Source organism: Danio rerio, chromosome 14, assembly GCF_049306965.1.
Source record: "Danio rerio strain Tuebingen ecotype United States chromosome 14, GRCz12tu, whole genome shotgun sequence".
Taxonomy (NCBI): Eukaryota; Metazoa; Chordata; class Actinopteri; order Cypriniformes; family Danionidae; genus Danio; species Danio rerio.
The window spans coordinates 9,869,562-9,892,175 of NC_133189.1; the positions used below are offsets into that span (position 1 = coordinate 9,869,562).

The 22,614-nt window shown below is 43.5% G+C and overlaps 1 protein-coding gene across 2 annotated transcripts in view; it reads left to right on the forward strand.

The window, feature by feature from the left end:
* The window catches only part of msnb (moesin b), a 48,986-nt gene that overhangs the window by 25,339 nt on the left and 1,033 nt on the right, over window positions 1-22,614 (forward strand). For both annotated transcript variants that reach the window (NM_001256251.1, XM_068213209.1), the window contains exons 4-12: window positions 987-1,261; window positions 1,354-1,437; window positions 1,521-1,667; window positions 1,741-1,837; window positions 1,980-2,143; window positions 6,862-6,992; window positions 7,206-7,366; window positions 7,863-7,955; window positions 19,010-19,240. In NM_001256251.1, coding sequence (NP_001243180.1) covers window positions 987-1,261; window positions 1,354-1,437; window positions 1,521-1,667; window positions 1,741-1,837; window positions 1,980-2,143; window positions 6,862-6,992; window positions 7,206-7,366; window positions 7,863-7,955; window positions 19,010-19,240 — 1,383 coding nt within the window. The remainder of the gene's footprint in view (window positions 1-986; window positions 1,262-1,353; window positions 1,438-1,520; window positions 1,668-1,740; window positions 1,838-1,979; window positions 2,144-6,861; window positions 6,993-7,205; window positions 7,367-7,862; window positions 7,956-19,009; window positions 19,241-22,614) is intronic.

Genomic DNA, 22,614 nt, shown 5'->3' on the forward strand with positions numbered 1-22,614 from the left:
GTTTGATTAGGGTTTGAGTGCAACTCAGCAAGACTGTGGCTGTGTTCCAGTCCAGTTTTAGAAATGCACTCAGAAATTCCCCTTTTCCCTCAGCCACCATTTTAAAGTGTGTTCCACCTTATCAAGTGAACAAGGGAAATTTACATGAATATGCCATCGATCCCTTTATTTAGACCAAGGGAGCTAGCTTTTTGTCCACTCCAAAGGAGCAATTGTGACATCCCAACAGTGTAGTTCCCAGGTTCTCAAAGGTTTAGGGCATTCCATTTAAGGCCATGCAGATATTACACGAGTAGTGGACACTTGTGTAATTAATGATATGCATCATTAAAGGAGAAAGAGGAAAGTTAGCTAGAGAAGGGCATTAGAGATTGTATTGGAATGCAGCCTGTGGCAGTCTAATGTAGTGGTTCCCAGTTCCAGTACTCATGAGCCCCCGTCCTGCACATTTTGTATATCTTCCTTACAGATCACCAGCATGTTAACAGAGATATTCACAAACTGATTCTTGTGTGTCAAATTAGAGAGACATGCAAAATGTAAAGAGCTGGGGGATCCCGAAGACCTGAATTGGAAATCGCTGGTCTAAAAGAGCGTCTCAATCAACTCCCTAGTGACAAGCCAATAAAATAAATATATATAATAAATATGATATTATGAATAATTAATAATCATAAATAGTTTTTTGACTTTGATGAATAGGACAGTAGAGACCGTAAAGTGTGGGGAGTAGAGAGAGGGGAAGGATCACAAAGGAAATTGAACTCGGGGCCATCGTGAGAACCTCAGGGCTATATGTCAACACCTAAATGCCAGTTTTGGTCGATATTTTTGTTGGCTGAAAATTTGTGCGTCCCTGACCTTTAACATTAGACAGTTGTTTTCATTCACCCTTTCTGTTACTAATTTGTCATTTGGATCAGTTTATGTCGACGAACTTTTGATACTAAAGAACAATAACAACTACATTTGTGTTTGGATGTTAGGTGACTGCTCAAGACGTCAGAAAAGAAAATCCACTGCTGATTAAATTCAGAGCAAAGTTCTACCCTGAGGATGTGGCAGAAGAGCTGATTCAGGAAGCCACACAGCGCTTGTTTTTCCTCCAGGTGAAAGAAGCCATTTTGAATGATGACATCTACTGTCCACCTGAGACGGCGGTTCTGCTGGCTTCATATGCTGTGCAGATGAAGCACAGTGACTATAATAGTGAACATCACATTCCTGGATATTTGTGCAGAGACAAACTGCTGCCACAAAGGTGTTTCTTTATTTCTTTTAAAGCTTTTATCACAGTGTACCACAGTGTTTATAGTACTGTATAAAAAACTTTAATACCTTTTTATTTGTTAGAGTTCTAGAACAACACAAACTAACTAAAGAGCAATGGGAACAACGAATTCAGGTGTGGCATGAGCAACACAAGTCCATGAGCAGGTAGAATCTAAATTCCCACATATACACAACTCCACAACTATATTCTAAGGCTAAAATTAATTGTTTGAGTTTTATGTCAACAGAGAGGACGCAATGATAGAATACCTGAAGATTTCCCAGGATCTGGAGATGTACGGAGTGAACTATTTCAGCATCAAAAACAAAAAAGGATCAGAGTTGTGGTTGGGTGTTGATGCTTTGGGACTCAACATTTATGAGCGATCAGACAAGTATACCTGTCTATATTTCATATGCAACCATTTGGTGCATTAGACCACACTAATATTCCTGTTTTTTCATCAGGCTGACACCTAAGATTGGATTCCCCTGGAGTGAGATACGGAATATTTCTTTCAATGACAAGAAATTTGTCATTAAGCCTATAGACAAAAAGTCCCCGGTAACTAAATCTTACAAATGTATCACTTAATTACTTCATTTATTCTTTTATTTATTTTTTGGAGATGTTGAACATTCTGTTTGTCATCCATCTCTTTTATAACTGTCTGAAATATTTAGCATCTAACCTTTTTCAACCACAGGACTTTGTGTTCTATGCACCTCGCCTTCGAATTAACAAGCGCATCCTGGCTTTATGCATGGGAAACCATGATCTTTACATGCGCCGCCGCAAGCCAGACACCATTGAAGTGCAGCAAATGAAAGCACAGGCCAGAGAGGAGAAGAACAAGAGGCAACAAGAGAGGTGACAGCAATAATAACAAACATATCTCACGGCACAGAGCGAACCAATCCATCACTATTTTTTAATATACCAAAGGCAAATGTTGAGGATGTTGGCTTTTAGGTAGAGCTTTATGTTAAAGTAAATTTATTACAGTTCTGTTCTAAAAATCTAGTAACAGTGAGTCAGTAAATGTGGTCAACAGGGTAGTCAGTAACATTAAAGATCACGTGAAGTGCTTTGAAATATGCGTTTATTTTTAATGTTTGGCGTAAGTTGACGGTTCATTTCGGTGTGGCGACCCCAGATTTTTCCAGTGATGGTTTGCAGCTGAAGGGCATAAACTGCGTAAAACATATGCTAAATAAGTTGGTGGTTCATTCCGCTGTGGTGACCCCAGATTAATTACGAGACTAAGCCGAAAAGAAAATGAATGAATGAATGAATGAATGAATGAATGAATGAATGTTTGATGTACCGAAACACAAAGAAAGAGTGGGACATAGTGTAGCTCCTCCCAGGGCTGGACTGGGGCAAAAAATCAGCCCTGGCATTTTGGGCCAGAGCAGCCCACTACATTCAATCAAAATGCTATCTATCTATGCACATCCAATATTTTTATCAACTCCTATTTTATAAAAACACAAAAGCCATATATATGAAATAAATAAATAAATAGACATTAATCTCTATTTAATTTCTGTATACTGTCCATAAAGATATTTGTTGAGTTCTAAAAAATACACTATCCATTCATTTATTTATTTTCCTTCGCCTTAGTCACTTATTTATCAGAAGTTGCCACAGCGGAATGAACTGCCAACTATTCCAGCATGTTTTATGCAGCAGATGCCTTTCCAGCCACAGCCCAATATTGGAAATCACCCATACACACACACTCATACACTAAAGCCAATTTAGCTTATTCAATACACTATTCACTCAGCCTATATTAAATAATAAACATAACAAAAACTGCCTGCTGATGCATGAGTAAAACAAAAAATTAGTTTAATTTTGATATTATGATTAACAGACACCAAACAGCCTTGTGTAGCTACATATGTACATGAGCGTCATCTTCACTCATTTATAACAAAAAAGGGCTTAAATATTACTGCCTCCTTTCATTTTAATTGAAAGGAACGAACTTTACCCCGTCTCTTTTGCAGAATATCAGTTTTAATAATTAATAATGGCCATTATAACAGTATAACGTACAATAAATTTATATGATAAAGGTAAGCAATCAGTCAATGTGCAGAATCAGTGTACGTGGTTACATAAATTATTATATTAGCTTATCTTTGCACTCAGCCAAAACAGTTACCTGAGAGCAAGTGATTCAAAAGACATAAGAGTTGTTAGATAGACAACAAGATGAATTCAATATCACGTTTCACAACTATAGTGAGATAATATCTAGCAGATGAACTGACGTGCACTATACTCGCACCTGGGGTTTATGCTCACCCGCTGAACTACTGGCTGCAGCTCTAGGCAGAGTGTGTGTGGTCACGTGATTTGCATTTTAGCCGTGTACTAGAATGAACGAAGAACTTTTTAGAACCGCTAAATGAAACGCCGGTGTATTTCCTGCTATTTCTCTGCGCCTTCCTTCCGTTTCTTCTCTCTGACTCTCGATTATTTTGATAAATACACACAGACGATGCACGCTCACACAGAGCCCAAAATAGAAGTTGGGCCAGCCCAATGTCAATAAAGAAAAAAACCAATGGGCTGCAGAGTGTCACATGGGCCTGCCCGGTCTGTCTGTCTGCGGAAAAAGCATCTTACTTTCAGAGTCACAGATCAGAGCAGCGTCAATTAATAAGGCAGAAAAAACGATATGCTGCTAAGCCTTTTATAGGCCGATTAGATCATAAGACGATGATGATCAGCCTGGCCCAAAAAGTACGTCGGCCCAGCGGGAATCTGTCCGGTCTGCCAGATGGCCAGTCCGCCCCTGGCTCCTCCCCTTTTTATTAAAAAAAGGCCAATAATGTTTTGTTTTTATCCTTGTTCTGCCAGTGAGAGAGGTTGAGCTCAAGTGCATCAAATGAAAAGCAAATGTGAAGTGTCTTGAAGGGGGTGGGGCATGTCAGATTTGGAGAGAATTTCATTGGTCTTGATTTAATGAGAAACTGTAATATGGGTTGACTTGAATTAAACCGTTAATCCATTTAGGTGGAAGTGACAAACTACTTTACATGTTTATTTAAGTTTAATATCTTCTAAACGTGAATTTTGTCACCTTTTATTTTCACTATGTGCAAGGGCACTGTTCTACATTGTTGTGACTCCAGGGTCTACATATTATATCTTACTTTGATGATTGACTGAATTTAGCACATTTTATGTTTAGCTTTAGCATTGCTCTGGATCTTCTACAGTAGATGACTCAGAAAAACCTGTAGAGGAATTTTATGTTAACAAGGTCAGCAGACTGCTTTACTAGGTGTAAACTTGAACTAATGCATTAGACAAGAGCTGCTGTTTATGTCCAGAGATTAATCCTTTCTGTCTCAGTCTGGATCAATTCAAAACAGGGCGAGACATTCCTAAACATTCCTTCTGCTGCTGTAGCCCATCCGCCTCGAGGTTGGACGTGTTGTGTGTTCAGAGATGCTCTTCTGCATATCTCTGTTGTAACGAGTGGTTATTTGAGTTACTGTTGCCTTTTAATCAGCTGGAACCAGTCTTTATTAGTGACTGAGGCCATTCTCCCCTGACCTCTGGCACAACAAGGCATTTGCACCCGCAGAACTGGCGTTCACTGGATATTTTCTCTTTTTTGAGGCCATTCTCTGAACCCTAGAGGTTGTGCGTGAAAATCCAAGTAGATCAGCAGTTTCTGAAATACTCAAACCAGCCTGTCTGGCACCAACAACCATGCTACATTCAAAGTCTCTTAAATTGCCTTTTTTCCCTCATTCTGATGCTCGGTTTGAACTGCAACAGATCATCTTGACCATGGCTGCGTCCGAAACCGGCTACTACTCAGTAGGTACTGCATTTGAATTTAAACGTACTACTCGGCCATTAGAAAAGTACGCTCTATACAGTATGAATGTGAAAAGTATGAATGGAATTCGGACGTACTACATCCGCCATTTTGTCATGTTCATGTGACCTACCTGCGTCAGTTGCGTCGCTTCACTCCCATTCATGAATTCTCTCACGGGGCATAATGGGATAGCTCAGCGTGCATGGGATGCGCACTTCAGAATCTCGACGGAAGTAGTAAGTCATTCGGGTACTTCTCATGTACTGGTTTTCGAATTCTATGAATTCGGACATACTACTCGGCTCGCATACTGATTTTAGCGTACTATATAGTATGGAAGTATGCGGTTTCAGACGCAGCCCTTGTCTACATGCCTAAATGAATTGAGTTGCTGCCATGTGATTGGCTAATAATAAATTTGCGCTAACGAGCAGTTGGACAGATGTACATAACAAAGTGGCCAGTGAGTGTATAACTGCCTAACTTAATTTTAATGTATAAACTTTTTGGAAGCAATATTTGCATTTGGTTTTACAAAACCATTAGAAATGCAGTTAATGACAAGATAGCACACTACATTTTGGTACAGTGGCTAAAATAAATTGTGTTTTAAGTCTGGGACACAACAAGCTGATGCCAAAGAACTAATGCTGTCAAAAAGCAACTGTGTTGTCACCTTATGTCGGCAACACCTAGTGCCGTCTGGACCAAAAAGCTGCACTTGAACACATCAAACAGACAGCAGCACACTGAAACAAGAGCACATATTCTGTGCCTGCATGAGGATGTGTTTCCACACCTACAGGGGCAGTAGTCTGTTTTTTTATCCTGCAAAGGGTAACCGGAACTTGGTTGTTGCTTGATCGGAAACGTTTGTGGCCGGAAGTTAAGGAGAATTATTTATTTTATTTATTAAATTTACTATTTTTTGTAGTTTGTTAAACCCTCAACCCTAAACCCAACCATCACAGTAACGCAAAAACAGTAGTTGTACAGAGTATTATTTATGTTATCTATTAAATTATCCAATAAATTGTATTTTTTAACACCTAGTCCAACCCCTACCCTAAACCCAACCGTCACAGTACTGTAAAAATATTAATTATTGTTATACAGTGTCATAAAAAAATGCTGCTGTATTAATGTGCATATCTCACTTCCAGCTGGCCGCATATCTGATCTAGACTCTACCACGGAACTTGCGATGCGCATATACAAATGTAAAAAAAACAGCATTTTGTACCATTTTTACTCTACTTTTCACTTGCTACAGAGGGATTTGCTTGTGCAAATATGTCTAATAATCTAATATTTCATCTTGTTTGTAAATATTTAAGAAATGCAGCAAAATTACAGCTGGCTTCTTACTTAAATTGTTTCCTTTGTTTTGTCACCTTAGTGTTTTGTTATTGCGTTTTGATTCGTTGCTGAATAACCAATCAGAGCGCTCTCTTTCAACAACATTCAATGACTATTCTACATGTTGAATAGGCCCAACTCACTCTGACGTTAATCAAATAAAAGACTATGGCTGTTTCTCAATTCCAAGAAGGCAGAAAATGGACTTGTGTTCTTGTGAAGAACGGTCTTGCCAGGTCACCTCAGAAGAACGAACTCGGCAGACCGCGAAAACAGAGAACGCATCTTTTATTTTTATTTTTGTTTATTTTTATTTATTTTTTACAACGCATTCCTTTCAAAGTTGCAATGTTTTTTATGTATTTTATCTTAGAGCACTTCTGGAAAATGAGAAAAAAAGAAGAGAAAATGCCGAGAAAGAAACTGAGAAGATTGCAAGAGAAACAATGGAGCTCATGGAAAGACTGCGGCAAATTGAGGAACAAACCAAAAAAGCTCAAGAGGGTTGGAACTACGAATGTCTTACTACAAATGTTAAATTGATTTAATGGTTTTAAGTGAGATGTGTGTAATTTTCTCACAGTGTCTTTAAGGAGAACTGGAATATTAATTTCATAAATACTCCATCTGTTTGTCTCCAATAGTCACAAAGTCAGAAGAACCTTTAATATCTTACTCACCTGAAAAGTTTATATACATTATATTTGTGTCATGCAGAGCTTGAAGAGCAGACCAAGCGAGCACTGGAGCTGGAACGGGAAAGGAAATTTGCTCAGGAAGAGGCAGAGAAATTGGAGAAAGACCGCAGAATTGCAGAAGATGTGAAAACAGCATTATTGCAGCAATCTGAGAACCAGACAAAGAACAAAGATAATCTGGTATGGAGGAGTAAATACTCTGTAAAATCCTGTAGAGCTGAGGTCATCAAAATTGGTACTGGAGGGCTGGTCTCATGCAGAGTTTAGCTCCAACTTGCCTCAACACACCTGCACGGAATCTTCAAACATACCAACAGTAGTAAGACCTCGGTTAGCTTTTTCAGGTGTGATTATTATGGTTAGAGCTCAAATTTGCAGGACACCGGCACTCCAGGACCAAGCATGGTATTCCATGCTTTAGAGGTCCCTGCCCTACAGGAACACGTTTGATCATCTCTGCACTATAATAAAAGCACCATCATAAGAGTATGAAAACAATTTCAGCTCCCAGGGGTAGATTAAGTTACCATTGATTAGGCAGTAATACAGAAAATGTATTCAATTTGTCTTTGTGAAACACTGCAGTATTTTTATGATTGTTCATGCCTTTTTTATGCTCACCAGTCCCTCATCGTTATATGATTAAATATTCTGAGAATTATTTACATCTTTATAGGCAACAGAGCTGGCTGAGCTGACGTCCAAAATCAATCTTCTGGAAGATGCTAAAAAGAAGAAAGAGGATGAAGCCAGGAAATGGCAGAGAAGGGTGAGAGTGTAAATGTACTATTGCATCTTTTGGTAATGCTTTATATTACAGCCTGCAAATTAATCATGTTATTTAAAAGTATTTACAGAGTGCCTATTTGAAACTACTGAGAACTTTCGCAGTACCTAATTGCTGGGACAAGGAAATAATGTGCAACTTTTCAGCGCAATGAGAGGGTAATAAAGTGCAGATTTATTGAGTAATTCATTACCTAAAAGGCACCAACTTTTAAATTACAGGGGGATTTTCCTCCAATTACCCTCATAAGCATTAACTTAAAGCTGAATGAACATGTAAAGAAGGCTGTACCAAGTACGAAAAGTTCGGACTTGTGTCCATGGAAGTTCAGGCTTGCTAAGTTCAGACTTGGAAGAACAAACTCCTGAGAACGCGAGGACACGAGTCAGGTACTTCTGCAAGTGGAACAACAGTGTACTTTATAACGCCACTTACCTCACCATGAGTTCATCGGTTCACTGTACATTAACAATAAAATGATTTCATTATATAAAGCATACCCTTATAATTTATATTGTTTTAATATAATAAATCTATATTTTTGATTTAGGAAAATGTAAACATAAAACTATAAATGTGAAGTTTCATTGATTATCAGATTTAAAAAACTATAATGGACATTATACAAGTATATAGTACAAGAAGTACACGATAAGAAATAAAGATAACATTAGTAATTTGGAAAACAAAGACAAACAGCGCACAACCAAGTAACTAAAGTCAATTATAAAACTTGACAAAATAACACTGCCAAAATAAGAACACCTGATAACAAATAATAGATTAAAAAAAAAAAAAAAAACTGACCCTTCGATATGCACAAGATAGATGAAATATCATGTTTTAACTACAATAGAGAGATGAGATCCAGCGGTTCATCAGAGATGGACTGGCCAATTAAAGCTGCTCTCGGCAGGGGAGGTGATGTCGAAGCTCCTGCTGACAGGCTGGGGGTCAGAGTCCACATAAGCTGAGGCACATCACCAAAGACGCACTATCTTCATGAATAAACTGCCTATTCAAGTTTAAAACAACTATATTCTCGCCTGAAAAACTCTTTAAACTTTATTTTGTAACACAATAGTTAAGTATTTTTATAATATTACAGGTTTTCTCCTCCGCCATTAGCTTTCCCTTGTCGGACTGCAATGCATTCTGGGTTACCTAAGCTTCGCAAGTTCGCACAAGTCACCTCTTTATGCAATCGTGGCAAAAGGAGTGGAGCAAGTACGCATCCGGGAATTTTATCTGTACTTGGCAAGATGTGCACTTTTGATTTGGAACAGTACTTCGGCGACTGTTAATGACGTTTCACGAGGACACAAGAATGCAAGTAGACAAGAACGCATATTGAGAAACACCCTAAATGTAAACCATGTGCAAAAAACGTGGTCAAGGCTGCATTTTTGAGAAACAAAAAAAAAAATGACACACACACACACACACACACACACACACAAATATATGGCTCCATTTTGTGTGTAAAACTAATGGGGCAGTACTGTTTTCAGGCGTGACTGGTTTGCTCGGTGGTAGGAGATTGGTTTGTGGGTTTGAAATAAAGGAGGCTTCATGGAAAAACATGAGTATTGGCAGGTGTGATGTAGTTACTTGATCTGTGTAATAAACAGACATCCTAGACTCTCTAAACTTTATTGTAAAAATTATTAATTTCTTCCAAAACAGTCATATACTATTATATCGCATATTATTATAAATGTGCAATGCCTCCATTTCCTTACAGGAAAGTCAATGGGGGGCTATGTTGAGGCTTAGCAACCGTCACACACTCCTCAAAATTGGCAAATCACCATGACATAGATTCCCATTCTCTATTTTATTTTTAGAATAAGTAAAGGATTTGCAAGAGAAAATAGCAAGTAATCATCTCTGACAAACAGACATACTACCTATGGAGAGAAGGCAAGGATATGGGCATTGATAGAGGAGGTGGATATCATATGAAATTAATTTATGTTGCATAAAAATGTGTAAAACATGACGTAATATATTTATAAGTGTAAACTATATTGTTTTCCTTGAATACATTTGGCTTAGCCCCTGGTGTTTTCATATCATAGAAATACCTATGTAGGCCTATCACCAGTGTTTACACAATGTATTCTAATCCTAAATTGTTATGAAGCAGGTAATCAATCTTAATTGATGTCACATCATAGTGTAGAAATGGTTAAATAAATAGCTTAAACAGTAACGTTCGAGGTTACTAAAGTAACCCTTCGTTCCCCGAGGAGGGGAACTTCAGCACTATAAGTGGATTTGATTGTAAAATCCACGCATTGGGAGGTTCGGTTCAGAAGCTACTCGTCTGAAAGAGTATTGAACGGGCCAATTAAGAATGAATTGGCAGCGCAAGCCTGCGCAGGTGAGCGGCATAAGCAATCAACTGAGTATATAAGCTCACCTGGCGCCAGCAGACGCTATCCTTTTTAAGCTGAAGAGACTTTCAACAGCTAAGGGACAGTCATTATGGCGACGGAGTATAGTGCTTCCGTTCCCCTCCTCGGGGAACGAAGGGTTACTTTAGTAACCTCGAACGTTCCCCTTCGGGGGGAACTTCAGCACTATAAGTGGATTTGATTGTAAAATCCACGCATTGGGAGCCCATTGAAAGCGCCATAATGACTGCACCTTACCAACACCCCCGATGAGGAGATAGTCAAGCAAGCGTGACGCACCCACATCATGGGGGTCGCGGTCCTCCAACGTGTCCCTGGCCCTAATTTATCCTACTTCAACAGAAGTTTTACGGATTTATATATATTTTTTGGGAAGTCGTGAGCATCTAGATAATTCTAGGAAAATACGACAGTACGTTGGGAAGCGTGCAATCCCGATAGGGAGGACGCTGCGGAGGCCATCCGTTACCCAAGGGGGGATAGATGGCAGAATTTACATATGGACTAGCCCTAAAAAGGGGGAGTACGCATAGCAAAAGAGTGGTTAGCGGGGAGGGAAGACACGGGTCCGCCCAGGGGGGGGACTTAACCGTGGCGGAATAAGCATATGGGATCGCCTAGTGGGGATCACGCATAGCAGGCACCTTTACCCAAAACGCGGGCTGACCAGCGGGCAGACCTACACGTAGTGGGCCAGCAAGTGACTCCTCCGCTGAGTCAGTGCTGGGGGCCACGGAGGAATCTGCAGGGCTCACCTGACGGGGAACTTTACTGACAGATAAAAAGGCGCACGTATCTCCGTGTTAGGGAAAATGGCGCAGCAAGCGTGTTTCAACACCCTACCGAATTGTTTCCTCAATCACCAAGGGTTACCTAATACCCTTGAGGAAACCGGCTCCACTCGCAGATTGTAAAACCTTGCAAATGTGTTGGGTGTCACCCAGCCCGCAGCTCTACAGATGTCTGTTAGAGGGGCGCCGCGTGCGCGCGCTCGAGAGGATGCGAAGCTCCGAGTGGAGTGCGCACGCGCTCTCGGGGGACGCGGCTCATCTCGGCTCTGATAGTGAAAGAAAGGCATCCACAATCTAGTGGGAACTTATTTCGGTACGGCACTTCCCTCCTGCCGACCGCTATAACAGACAAAGAGCTGCTCAGATGATCTAAACTCTGAGTGCGGTCCGGATAATACGCAAAACGCGAACTGGACAATAAGAAGGGCTGGGTCTGCCTCCTCCGAGGGCAGCGCTTGCAGGCTCACTACCTCGTATTAAAACGGAGTGGTAGGAACCTTGGGCACATATCGCGGGCGGGGTCTCAGGACGTGAGAGAAGCCAGCCCAATTACAGGCACGAGTCACTGACCGAAAAATGCCTCCGGGTCCCCGACCCTCTAATCGATATTAACGCGACCAGCAGAGCTGTCTTCAGGGACAGAAAGATACTGAGTCGAGGATCGAAGGGATCTGACGCGGCTTGTGTAGCGAGGGCGAGATCCTAAGAGGGCATGAGAGGGGGCGGGGTGGATTAATTCGCTTAACGCCCCTGAGGAACCGGATGATGAGGTTATGCGTTCCCACGGTGCTGCCAGCCACCGCGTTATGAGAGCGGAGATGGCAGCCACGTAACCTTGAGTGTGGAGGGCGACAGCCTGCTCTCCAACTTCTCTCGGCGTAAAGAAAGCACAACGCTGATCTGGCAAATTACGGGGGTCTTCTCAGCGAGAGACACACCATTCAGTGAATAGACTCCACGTCAGGGCATAGGCGCGCTCGGGGAGGGGGCTCTAGCCCGAGTGACGGTATTAGCCACCGCAATCGGAGGTTACCTAAGTCTTCCTCGCGTCTAAAAATCTCTTCAAAGATCGGCGAGGGTGCCAGGTGGTGCCCTGTCCCTGAGAGAGTAGGAGCTCTCTCGAAGGGACTGCCAGGGGAGGGCTATCGCGAGGGAGAGCTCTGACATCCAGGTCCGGTTGAGCCAGAGGGGCGCAACCAGCAACCTGTTCCTCGTCCTCCCTGACCTTGCACAGTAACTGCGCGAGCAGGCTCACTGGGGGAAACGCGTATTTGCGCGTGCCCCGAGGCCAGCTGTAAGCCAGTGCATCCGTGCCGAGAGCACTCGGTCAGGGAAAGAACAACTGGCAATGAGCGATCTCGGGGGAAGCAACAGATCGATCTGGGCTTCCCCGGATCGCGCACATATCAGCTGAACAGACTCGGGGTGGAGTCTCCATTCTCCAGGACGCAAGGCTGCCGTGAGAGCGCATCGGCTGCACGGTTGAGCTTGCCTGAATATGAATGGCGTGCAGCGATTTCAGCCGCGGATGACTCCAGAGGAGCAGACGGCGGGCGAGCTGAGACATGCGGCGAGAGCGCATACCCCCTATACGGCTGATATACGCCACCGCCGCCGTACTGTCCGTCCTGACCAGCACGTGTTGCCGCTCCAGCACCGGAAAAAAACGGTGGAGAGCGAGGAACACTGCCAACAGCTCCAGGCGATATGCCAATGCAACTGGGTACCTTTCCACAGGTCCGCAGCCGCATGCCCGCAACGCACAGCCCCCCAGCCCGTGTTGGAAGTGTCTGCTGAAACGACAACAAGACTGGACGCCTGTTCTAGAGACACCCAGGCCTGTAGGAACGAGGGGTCGCTCCAAGGGCTGAGGGCGCGGCGACACAGCGCAGTAACAGAGACTCGGTGTGCGCGCGCGTGCCATGCGCGTCTAGGGACTCGATCGTGAAGCCAGTGCTGAAGTGGTCTCATATAGAATAATCCGAGCGGCATGAAGCGGCTGCGGATGCCATATGCCCCAGGAGCCTCCGAAATAGTTTCAGTGGGACCACTATTTTACTGTCGAGCTCTCTCAGACAGTACAGCATCAGCTGAGCGCGCTCTCCGGAGAGGCGCGCTGCCATGGTGACCGAGTCCAGCTCCAGCCCGAGAGAAGAGATCCTCTGCACGGGGGCGAGTTTGCTCTTTTCTCGGTTGACCTGAAACCCCCACAGGTGGAAGTGCCAGAGCACTTTGTCTCTGTGCATAATCAACTGCTCCGAGAGAGGGTAAAAATCAGCCAGTCGTAAAGAAATTGAGTATGCAGATGCCCGCGAGCCGAAGGGGCGCTGAGGCACCCTCCGCGGGCTTGGTGAGGACCCGCGGAGACAGAGAGAGCCCGAAGGGGAGGGCTTTGTATTGCCAAGCTCGACCTTCAAACGCAAACCGCAGAAACTGTCGGTGGCGAGGAAGAGTGGAGACATGGAAATACGCGTCCATCAGGTCTAATGCTGCAGACCAACCCAGAGGACGAACGCACCGGAGGATGCGCTTCTGCGTGAGCATTCTGAACGGCAGCTTGTGCAGGCAGCGGTTCAAAACGCGCAGATCTAGGATTGGCCGTGACCCACCGCTCTTTTTGGGCACGATGAAGCGTGGGCTGTAAAACCCACTCTCCATCTCGGCTGGAGGGAGCGGCTCGATTGCATCCTTCGCCAGGAGGACAGCAATCTCCTCTCGCAAGACAGGGGCGGACAGGGGGCTGACCCTGGTGAATACACACCCGTGACTTGGGGGGCCGTTTCGCGAACTGAATCGCATAGCCGAGTCTGATTGTGCGTATGAGCCACCGCGAAGAGCTGGCCCGCGCTAACCAGGCAGGCAGAGCTCTCGCTAATGGACTCATCGCTACAATCGCTGACGTACCAGCAGTGGGGCAGCGCGGAGTGGGTGTGCTGATCCGGGAAGCTCGCGGGTCCCACGGAAAAGCTGGAGGTGAGATATTTGCTCTCACTCCAAACCCGAGCTCCGGAGGGGAGGCTCGAGGGGTGGGAGAAAGGAGACCGTCCTCCCAGCGCTCGTGAGCCACTGGCGAAACGCACCGAATCTGCAAGCTAGAAAGCATAGCGTCCCAGACTGGCAGATTTCGGGCTGTCACATCTGGGGAAGTGAAAAGTGCCCTTTCATAATGTTTTCATGGCAGTAAAAAGTGCCGTTGGAAATGGGGCCCCGCCCTCCAGCGGGGAAAGAGCAAGTTCCCTCTTCTCCAGATGGCCTGTCCCAGGGGCGCTTCGCAGTCCGTTGCCGGACTTAGCGGCGTTCTGGGCAGGGGGGCTGCCTGCTTCCGAGGTGCCCGACGCGCTCGCTTCGCCGGAGGCGTGTGCGGGGGCGGAGCAGCTCTCGTAGGCGGGCGCCTTCGGCGAGGAGCAGGTATGAATGGCACAGCGGGCGGAGCGGGCTACGGACCGCCGATAAGACATCACCCACCAACTGCTCTCTCACCGCCTTGAATTCCTGGGTGAATTCACAGACAGTGTCGCCGAACCTGGCTGGGGATATGGGGAAGTCAAGAAAGCGGACTTTGTCGACTTTGTGCATATCAGCCAGGGGTGGCGCTCCTGGACCACTAATGTGGACATCGTCCTCCCCAACGCACACGCAGCGGACTCAGTAGTCCGAAGAGCTAAGTCGGCGGCGGTGCGAAGCTCGTAAGCCTGGGTTGGACCCACCCTCGCGCTGCTCGGCCAGCGCCTGCGCTTGGTAGCGCTGGTAGGTGGCTATCGCATGCAAGGCGGAAGCAGCCTGGCCCGCAGCTATGTAAGCTCTAGCTCCGAGGGAGGTAGATAACTTACAGGCTTTGGATGGGAGACGAGGCGGACCCCGCCAAGAAGAGGCGCCGCGCGGATTTACCGCCATCGCGCACTCAACCTGAGGAATCGCCACATACCCCCTGGCTGTTTCACCGTCAAGAGTGGTTAGTGTGGAGGAAAACGCAGCACGAGCAGAAAAAAGTGCTTTACAAGACCGCGTGAGCCTACTGTGCACCTCCGGGAAGAAGGGAACGCCCCTCTAGTCGGTCCGGCCGCGGAGCTGGGGGATAAACCATCTCCAACCCACGGCCGAAGCAGCCCGGGAAAGCACGGCTAACATGTCCGTTTCAGGATCCGTAGTGACAGCGCTCACCAGCCCGAAGGGGGCGAGCGGGTCTGGATCATCATCGGACAATGAAAGCCCACCCTCCGATGCCGCGGTGGACATCTGGTCTCCGGTGTCATCGGGCGTAAGGGCTACCATCTGTTAGACGGATCGCTTCCCCCGCCCGAAGCTTGGATAGAGCGCTTAGAGGAGCGGGAGGTCCGCGGGCCCGTGGGCGACGGATTATCTCTCGCTGAAACCCTCAGATCTGCCCGAGTGCCCGCTGCAGAGCAGGGGACAACTGGGGTGGTTCGCCCTTTTGCAAAGGCTAACCGCGATCTTGCGCAACAGTCATGGCATCGCAATGACGACATGAACTGCCCGCGAGCAGCGCATTAACATGCTGGACCCCCAGACATGCAACGCAGTGCCCGCGCCCATCATCCGAGGACAGGAAACCACCGCATCCAGAAACGCACAGTCGGAGCGCCGTCCTGATAAGGACGTGCTGCATGACTGTGTTGCTCTTTCTGTGAAGTTTGCAACTTTATACGCACCGCTCTGGAGGACCGGACCCAAAGAACGCCAGGCAAGGGAGAAACCCAGCTCGACCGTCTGCCACTGCGTGTACACACTCTGGACCGGGAGAATGCTCTCGTTCGCTCAGAATCGCTGGTCACAGCAGGAGGAACCCTCATCGACTCGATCAGAAAGTCTCTGAAGCGAAAAGGAAGGCGTCTGCTGGCGCCAGGTGAGCTTATATACTCAGTTGATTGCTTATGCCGCTCACCTGCGCAGGCTTGCGCTGCCAATTCATTCTTAATTGGCCCGTTCAATACTCTTTCAGACGAGTAGCTTCTGAACCGAACCTCCCAATGCGTGGATTTTACAATCAAATCCACTTATAGTGCTGAAGTTCCCACCGAAGGGGAACTACACTTAAAGGTCCTATATATAAGTTTTTGACTGTTCTAAAGCATAAAAATAATATTAAAATAATAATATTTTTGAAGATATTTAAGAAACATGCTAAGTAGTGAACATTTTTGTTTATCTGAAAAACAATGCTGAAGTCAGATTTTCTGCTTTAAAAATGTCTGTTACGGGCCAAAACGTGTCTTTGTTTTAATCCTTATAACCCATCCAGTGCCAGTTAAGCCAATTATATTTCAGCACCCTGGGTTGCCTTGTTGGAAAACAACGTATTTCATTCATTCAATCAGAAAGGCTCTCAAACCATATGTCTGTGACCAAAATGCGACGTCTGGTAGACAGTAGCAGCCTCCGAAATGAGACACAGATTAAGTGTGTCTCATTTGCAAATAACAAAGTTTTCTCCGGTCTACCTCCAATAGGAGCACCTCCAATTCATTGGAATATTCCAATTTGTTTGGTTTTGCCAAAGTGGTCATTATCATATGTATTAAGAGTTCCACATGAGTTCCACATGAGTTCCACATGAGGTTATTAATTAGCAAGTAATATAAATATTACAAACGTAAACAGTTAACATGAAATTGAGCACAACCCCTCTCTGCCTCCTCCCCCGTATAAATATGATAATGACTCCACTTTGGCTAAACCAAACAAATTGGAATATTCCAATGAATTGGAGGTGCTCCTATTGGAGGTAGACCAGAGAAAACTTTGTTATTTGCAAATGTGCCCTTCCGGAATTAGCTGCCACGGTTAACACAGTGGGGTCTGAACATCGCATTGTGAACGAATTAAACAAGAAATGGTCTGATGTAAAGGTGCAGGTTAAGAAAAGAAAAGCGGCGCACCGTCAAAGTGTGGACCGAACATGCGGGGGTAACAGGGGATGCTGAACTAACACCCTTTGAGGAGAGAGTTGCCTCAATTGTGGGCGACACTTTACTGTGTGGAGTAGTATCCGTGTCTGTGGGAGACAGATGTGTTAGAGGAACACTTTGTTAGAGCGGTTATAGCAACACCCCGCAGATCTTATCAAGGCTGAGCCACCGGCATTTCAGCTGCCCAATTGCCCGCTTTACAACTAACCGGGTCCGAGAATGCGCATCACTGTATCTCAGCTCTAGGTCAGTTTGTCAGTTGTTGAGGGGGATTAAAAGCCACTTCTTTAATGGATAACTGCAGACTCTTGAAATGCAGTTAAATAATTATGCTTAATAATAAAAAAAAATAAACTTAGCTGGAATAATATCTTTAAATACATCACTCACCAAAAAGCCACCCATTGCACACCCTGCCACCTTGGAGCCTTCGGACTCCACCACTGACCATTAGTGTAGGCTAATAAGGCCAACACTGCCATTGCCATAGACTAAGGGATGTATACATTTGCAATTTTTTTTATATGATCTAAATCACAAAATTGATTATATATATATATATATATATATATATATATATATATATATATATATATATATATATATATATATATATATATATATATATATATATGTTGTGTCAATTAACCCATTTGAACAATTATAAGTTAATAGCAATGTTTTTTTACATGTGTTGGTGCAATTTAACATATTTGCCTCTAGGAGTCGCCAATGGAAATAAAACAAACACACACAAGAAATACAAAATACGAAAATTAACTCATGTTAATTTTATCGTTAACAAATCCAAACCTGAGCGTGAAATCTGGTGTACACAAAGTTTTTGTGCGTACGCAGTGTTGATACATGAGGCCCTAGGTGAGCAGGTTACATTGTAACCCCTAGTCCTAATAACATGCTACATGAGGAGATATGCAGTAATAAGCAATTTAACTGTTTGCACCAGGCAAAACACGACAGAAATTTAAATACAGCTATTCAGAATAGTGCACTTACTGCACTCCAAAGAAATGGCAAGGTTTATAACCTAATTAATACATATTACACCTCTTTAACCTTTTTTGTTCATTCTAAAGTTCAATTTCAAACTGTTTATTTTATTTTCAAGATCTGTATCTGACATAAAGTGTACCTGAGGTGATCACAGTTAAATCTTGTTGTTTAGCTGCAAGATATAGACGTCGTTTCTTAAGTATGTACTTTAGGTTTTGGTTAGGACAAAAACTCCTATTAATAGGAAAAATATTCCTTTAATCGCGTGCCATTGGTTTTATTTAGAACACGACTTAAATTAACCTTTAGGCATGGTAGTCAGGCTTGCTCCTATTGGTGTCGTCAATCTGGCAACCTGCACTTGCATGTGTTTTGAACCAAGGGTGCAATACCTAGTTCAACCACTGGGTGTCAAATTTACATACTGCACCTTTAAAAAGAGGATAACATGGCATCTTTAAATTACCACCAGCAAATATTACATGTACACAATATCTACATCTATATAAAAAGTTTGTATGTTTGCACAGCAGTTAATAAAAGGTTTTAGTGAATGTTATTCTGCTTCAGGGAAAATATTTTGTGATTTTAAAATAAGTGGCCTTTATTTATAAAATACTTAAAAGTATGCTTTATAAATTTTAAAGGTATTACACGTTATTGCCCCCAAACATTGCATATCATTAACTTGTACCTACGTGTAGGTATTGTACAAGTTCTTTGTAGTTTCAAAAAGGTACGTTGTAAATTCCTTTAAATTACGCAGTTCTTTTATGGGCTGTAATTTAAAGCATTACCCACCATTTTCAAATGGTTAGCCTCAGACAAACATCAGCAGTCTCATGACAGTTCACTGAGCTTTCTCTGTATGAGTATGTTGACAGGCAATTATGGTTGAGGTAGACCTGGAGAAGACTAAAGAGGAGTTGAAGAGTAAGCTAATTGGGGTCCACATCCAGGCAACATCCCAGACGGAGAATGACCATGATGAGAATGATGAGAGCAGTGCCGAGGCCAGCGCTGAGCTCACATCCACTGGATCATTTCGAGATCGAAGTGAAGAGCAGCGCATAACAGAAACCGAGAAGAACGAACCTCTGCAGAAGCGTCTACAGGTGAGAATAAGAGATAGTTATGTGTGTTTATTTAAAAAAAGATGTAATCAAACAATGAGGTACATCCAATCAAAGTCCCTTTAAAGGGCCATGAAACCCCCTCGTTTCAGCAGGGTGTTTTCACACCTCTACTTTGGAAAAAGTCAGAAAAGTGGGCGTGTCCAGCTCTGTTTAGGGGGAGTATCGGAGGAACTAAAGTGGGATGGTGTGGGAGTGTCTATTTGGGCACGCTGTTTCAGAGTCAAAACACACACACACACACACACACAGGGGAGAAAGTGAATGTGTTTACATGGACATCTGTAGTCGAATTATTTGCCAAATTATTAAATGGTGGACTTTAACTGCAGTTTGGCTCTTTCATTTAGGGAATTCATTGATGTCCCTCGCGACAAACGAGATATTTGATTCGAGGAACTGCTCTAAGCGTGTATTTTTCATGCAATGTTTGATAACGCATGGCGAATGAGAGAAAAAACCCTCCGCATTTCCTGGAAAATTAGAAGCACACGGCAGGTAGCGTCAGAAAGCCGCGTGTGTTATTTTGGTCACGAAATGCAGTGAAAATCCTACACGAGGTTAAAGTTTGGTTGTGGTGCTAACATGTTTACACTCGGTGCAATAGTTTGTTCGATACGAAAAAACTGAATAAACAAAGAGCGCTGGTCGCTCACTTTCCAAATCTGCAGAGACAGGACAATCACCAGCAACTAGAGCCGCGTCTTTATTAAAAGGAGACTACAAGCGAATCCGGATCTCAGCGTTTGCAGATGAGAACAGCTCTCAGGTAAACAATGTTCCTCCTTAGACACGTAAGGTATTATTGTCGAGCGTTGCGTACACTGTAATCCACGCGTGACTCCAGCTGAGCTCTCATAGAGAGAAAATGAAAACAAAACTTAACTGCAGCAAATTATAAAAGCAACACTTCATGCTTGTTTTGCCAACACATGTGGCGTCTCTGTCGTCTAAACACTGTGACAGTAATGAATATTAATGAAGTTGCACAATAGAGCGCGCTAAATGGTTTGAACCAAGCTTTACTCATGCATTAATGCATCACACTGTAAGACGTAATAAGACACACTCTGGCACAGACGTCCAGTCTGCACGCTGGAATACACGCTATTATCTCATAGCCGTGACGCAGCTTCAAAAATTCGTTTCAAACTGGAAGTACGAATTTGCTTGAAATAATGCAAAAACAACCAATTTACACTTTTTAGTGAAATATAGGTGTCCTAATAGTGTTTTTAGCAGTGTGGGACACATATACGACTGTCAACAGCTCAAAAAATGTGTTTTGGTGTTTCGTGACCCTTTAAGGCAAGTCATTTTACTCGCCGGCCACCCTTAAAACTGTTCTCTGGCAGTATGCATTCTGTCTGAATAGAGAAACATTAAATTCTTCAAAACTGTTAGCCAAGCTCATGACTACATTACATATTTGAAATCACCAATAAAATTAAACAACAACTGTCTTATACGCTTCATTTAAATCAAACAAAATCAGCTTTTTTTTTCAGGTTGCCCGAGCTAATGCACATGCGCACTGGAAAAAAAAAAACAAGATCACGACACCAACCTCTTTTATGGCCATTCTACAGATTACCATCCCCTTGATAATGCTTTGTCAATGCTTTGACTTCTGAAGTAGTTCACAACTTGATGGCAAATGTTCTCCAGAAGTAACAGCAACTCTGTTTACAAGTATGTGGGCGTTTGAGTTCCTTCGAGGGGTGGGGGAGGGGCTCATATCACGGATGAGTCATCAGTCTATCGTGATCACTGATTGGGTCCTGTACTAGAAGGTGGGAATTCATTCGCCATATTGATTGTTACAATTGTCCCCATTCAAAACTATACGAGTGACGTGTCTGGTGTATTCTATAGTCTATTTCAGGGGTGGCCAACCCTGTTACTGGAGAGCCACCTACCTGCAGATTTCAGTTGCTACCCATAACAAACACACCTGAACCAATTAATTAGGACTTGAACACCACATGATAATTACAGGCAGGTGTGTTTGATATGGGTTGCAGCTGAAATCTACAGGAAGGTGGCTCTCCAGGAACAGAGTTGGCCATCCCTGTTCTATATATTTGATCCAATTCAAGAAGATGGAGGAAATTTAGTGAGTAAATGACATCAATAAACTGGCCTGGAATGTCTCTTGTTTATCAGGGGTCGCCACAGCTACATGAATCGCGGATTTATCCAGCATTTGTTTTACGCAGCACCACAGCAGACACCCTTTCTCTTTACTTGTTAACTCCATCCTCTTGAATCAAAGACTTTAAAATACACAAGATGTGTCACTTGTATAGTTTTGAATGAGGAAAAGTGTGGCAGCCAATATGGCGAATGAATCCCTGCTTACTAGTACAAGAGCCAATCATCGATCGCGATAGACTGATGATTCTCCTGGGGAGAAGCTCAGTTCATTCCAGTTTTATAACAGACAAATAAAAAAGTGGAGGGCGGTTTCATGGACGAAAGTAAAGAGAGTTGGGGAGCCGCGGAAGAAAGTGAAGAGCGGACTAGGTGAAGATCAGGTGCAGGATCAGCTTTCAGAGATGTCGGATCCAGCTTGTTCTGGACAAATTAAGCCTTGTCTGTGAAGAAAGTATTTGCTGAGATTACAGTGTTTGTTCACCACATAAACTGTCGTAAAAAGAACACGTCTTGTGCGAGCTTCTGCCCAGGAGAATCTTCTGTCTATTTCGATCGATAATTGGCTCCTGTACTAGAAGTCGGAGATTCATTGGCCATATTGACAATTACAATTTTCCCCATTCAAAACTATACAAGTTACACATCTTGTGTATTCTATAGTCTATACTGTGTATTTGATACGATTCAAGAAGATGGAGGAAAGTTAGCAAGTAAAGGACATTAATAAATTGGACAGGAATGCAGCACAAGTCAATAAGTGCAAGCACTCAACATTCCAGGATTATCAGTGATGTCTAAACTAAAAGCCTCTGATTGGGAATTGTGTTCATAAGCACAAAACAAATTTGTGTTTTTTATTATGCACATTATTAAGGGTTCAGCTTTAAAAAAAAAAATAATAAGAAAAGTCCTCCAACCTATGCATGGCTGAAAGCGATGCCAAATCATGCCATGAATTGGCTCTATGTATTTGTTTACTTGTTCTATTTCAATTGTAATTTTTATAATTATAGGATTGACTGCGTGAAAAAATGCTGGATAAGTTGGCGATTCTAAGCCGAAGAAAAATGAATGAAATGAAGATTTACAGTGGCTCCTCGCTAATATGAGGCCTCACAGTTTCGCAGATTTTCTTCATGCAATTTGACATGCTTTTTGCATTGTGTTCTGCATCCTGACCGGCTGTAGAGCATTGTCAA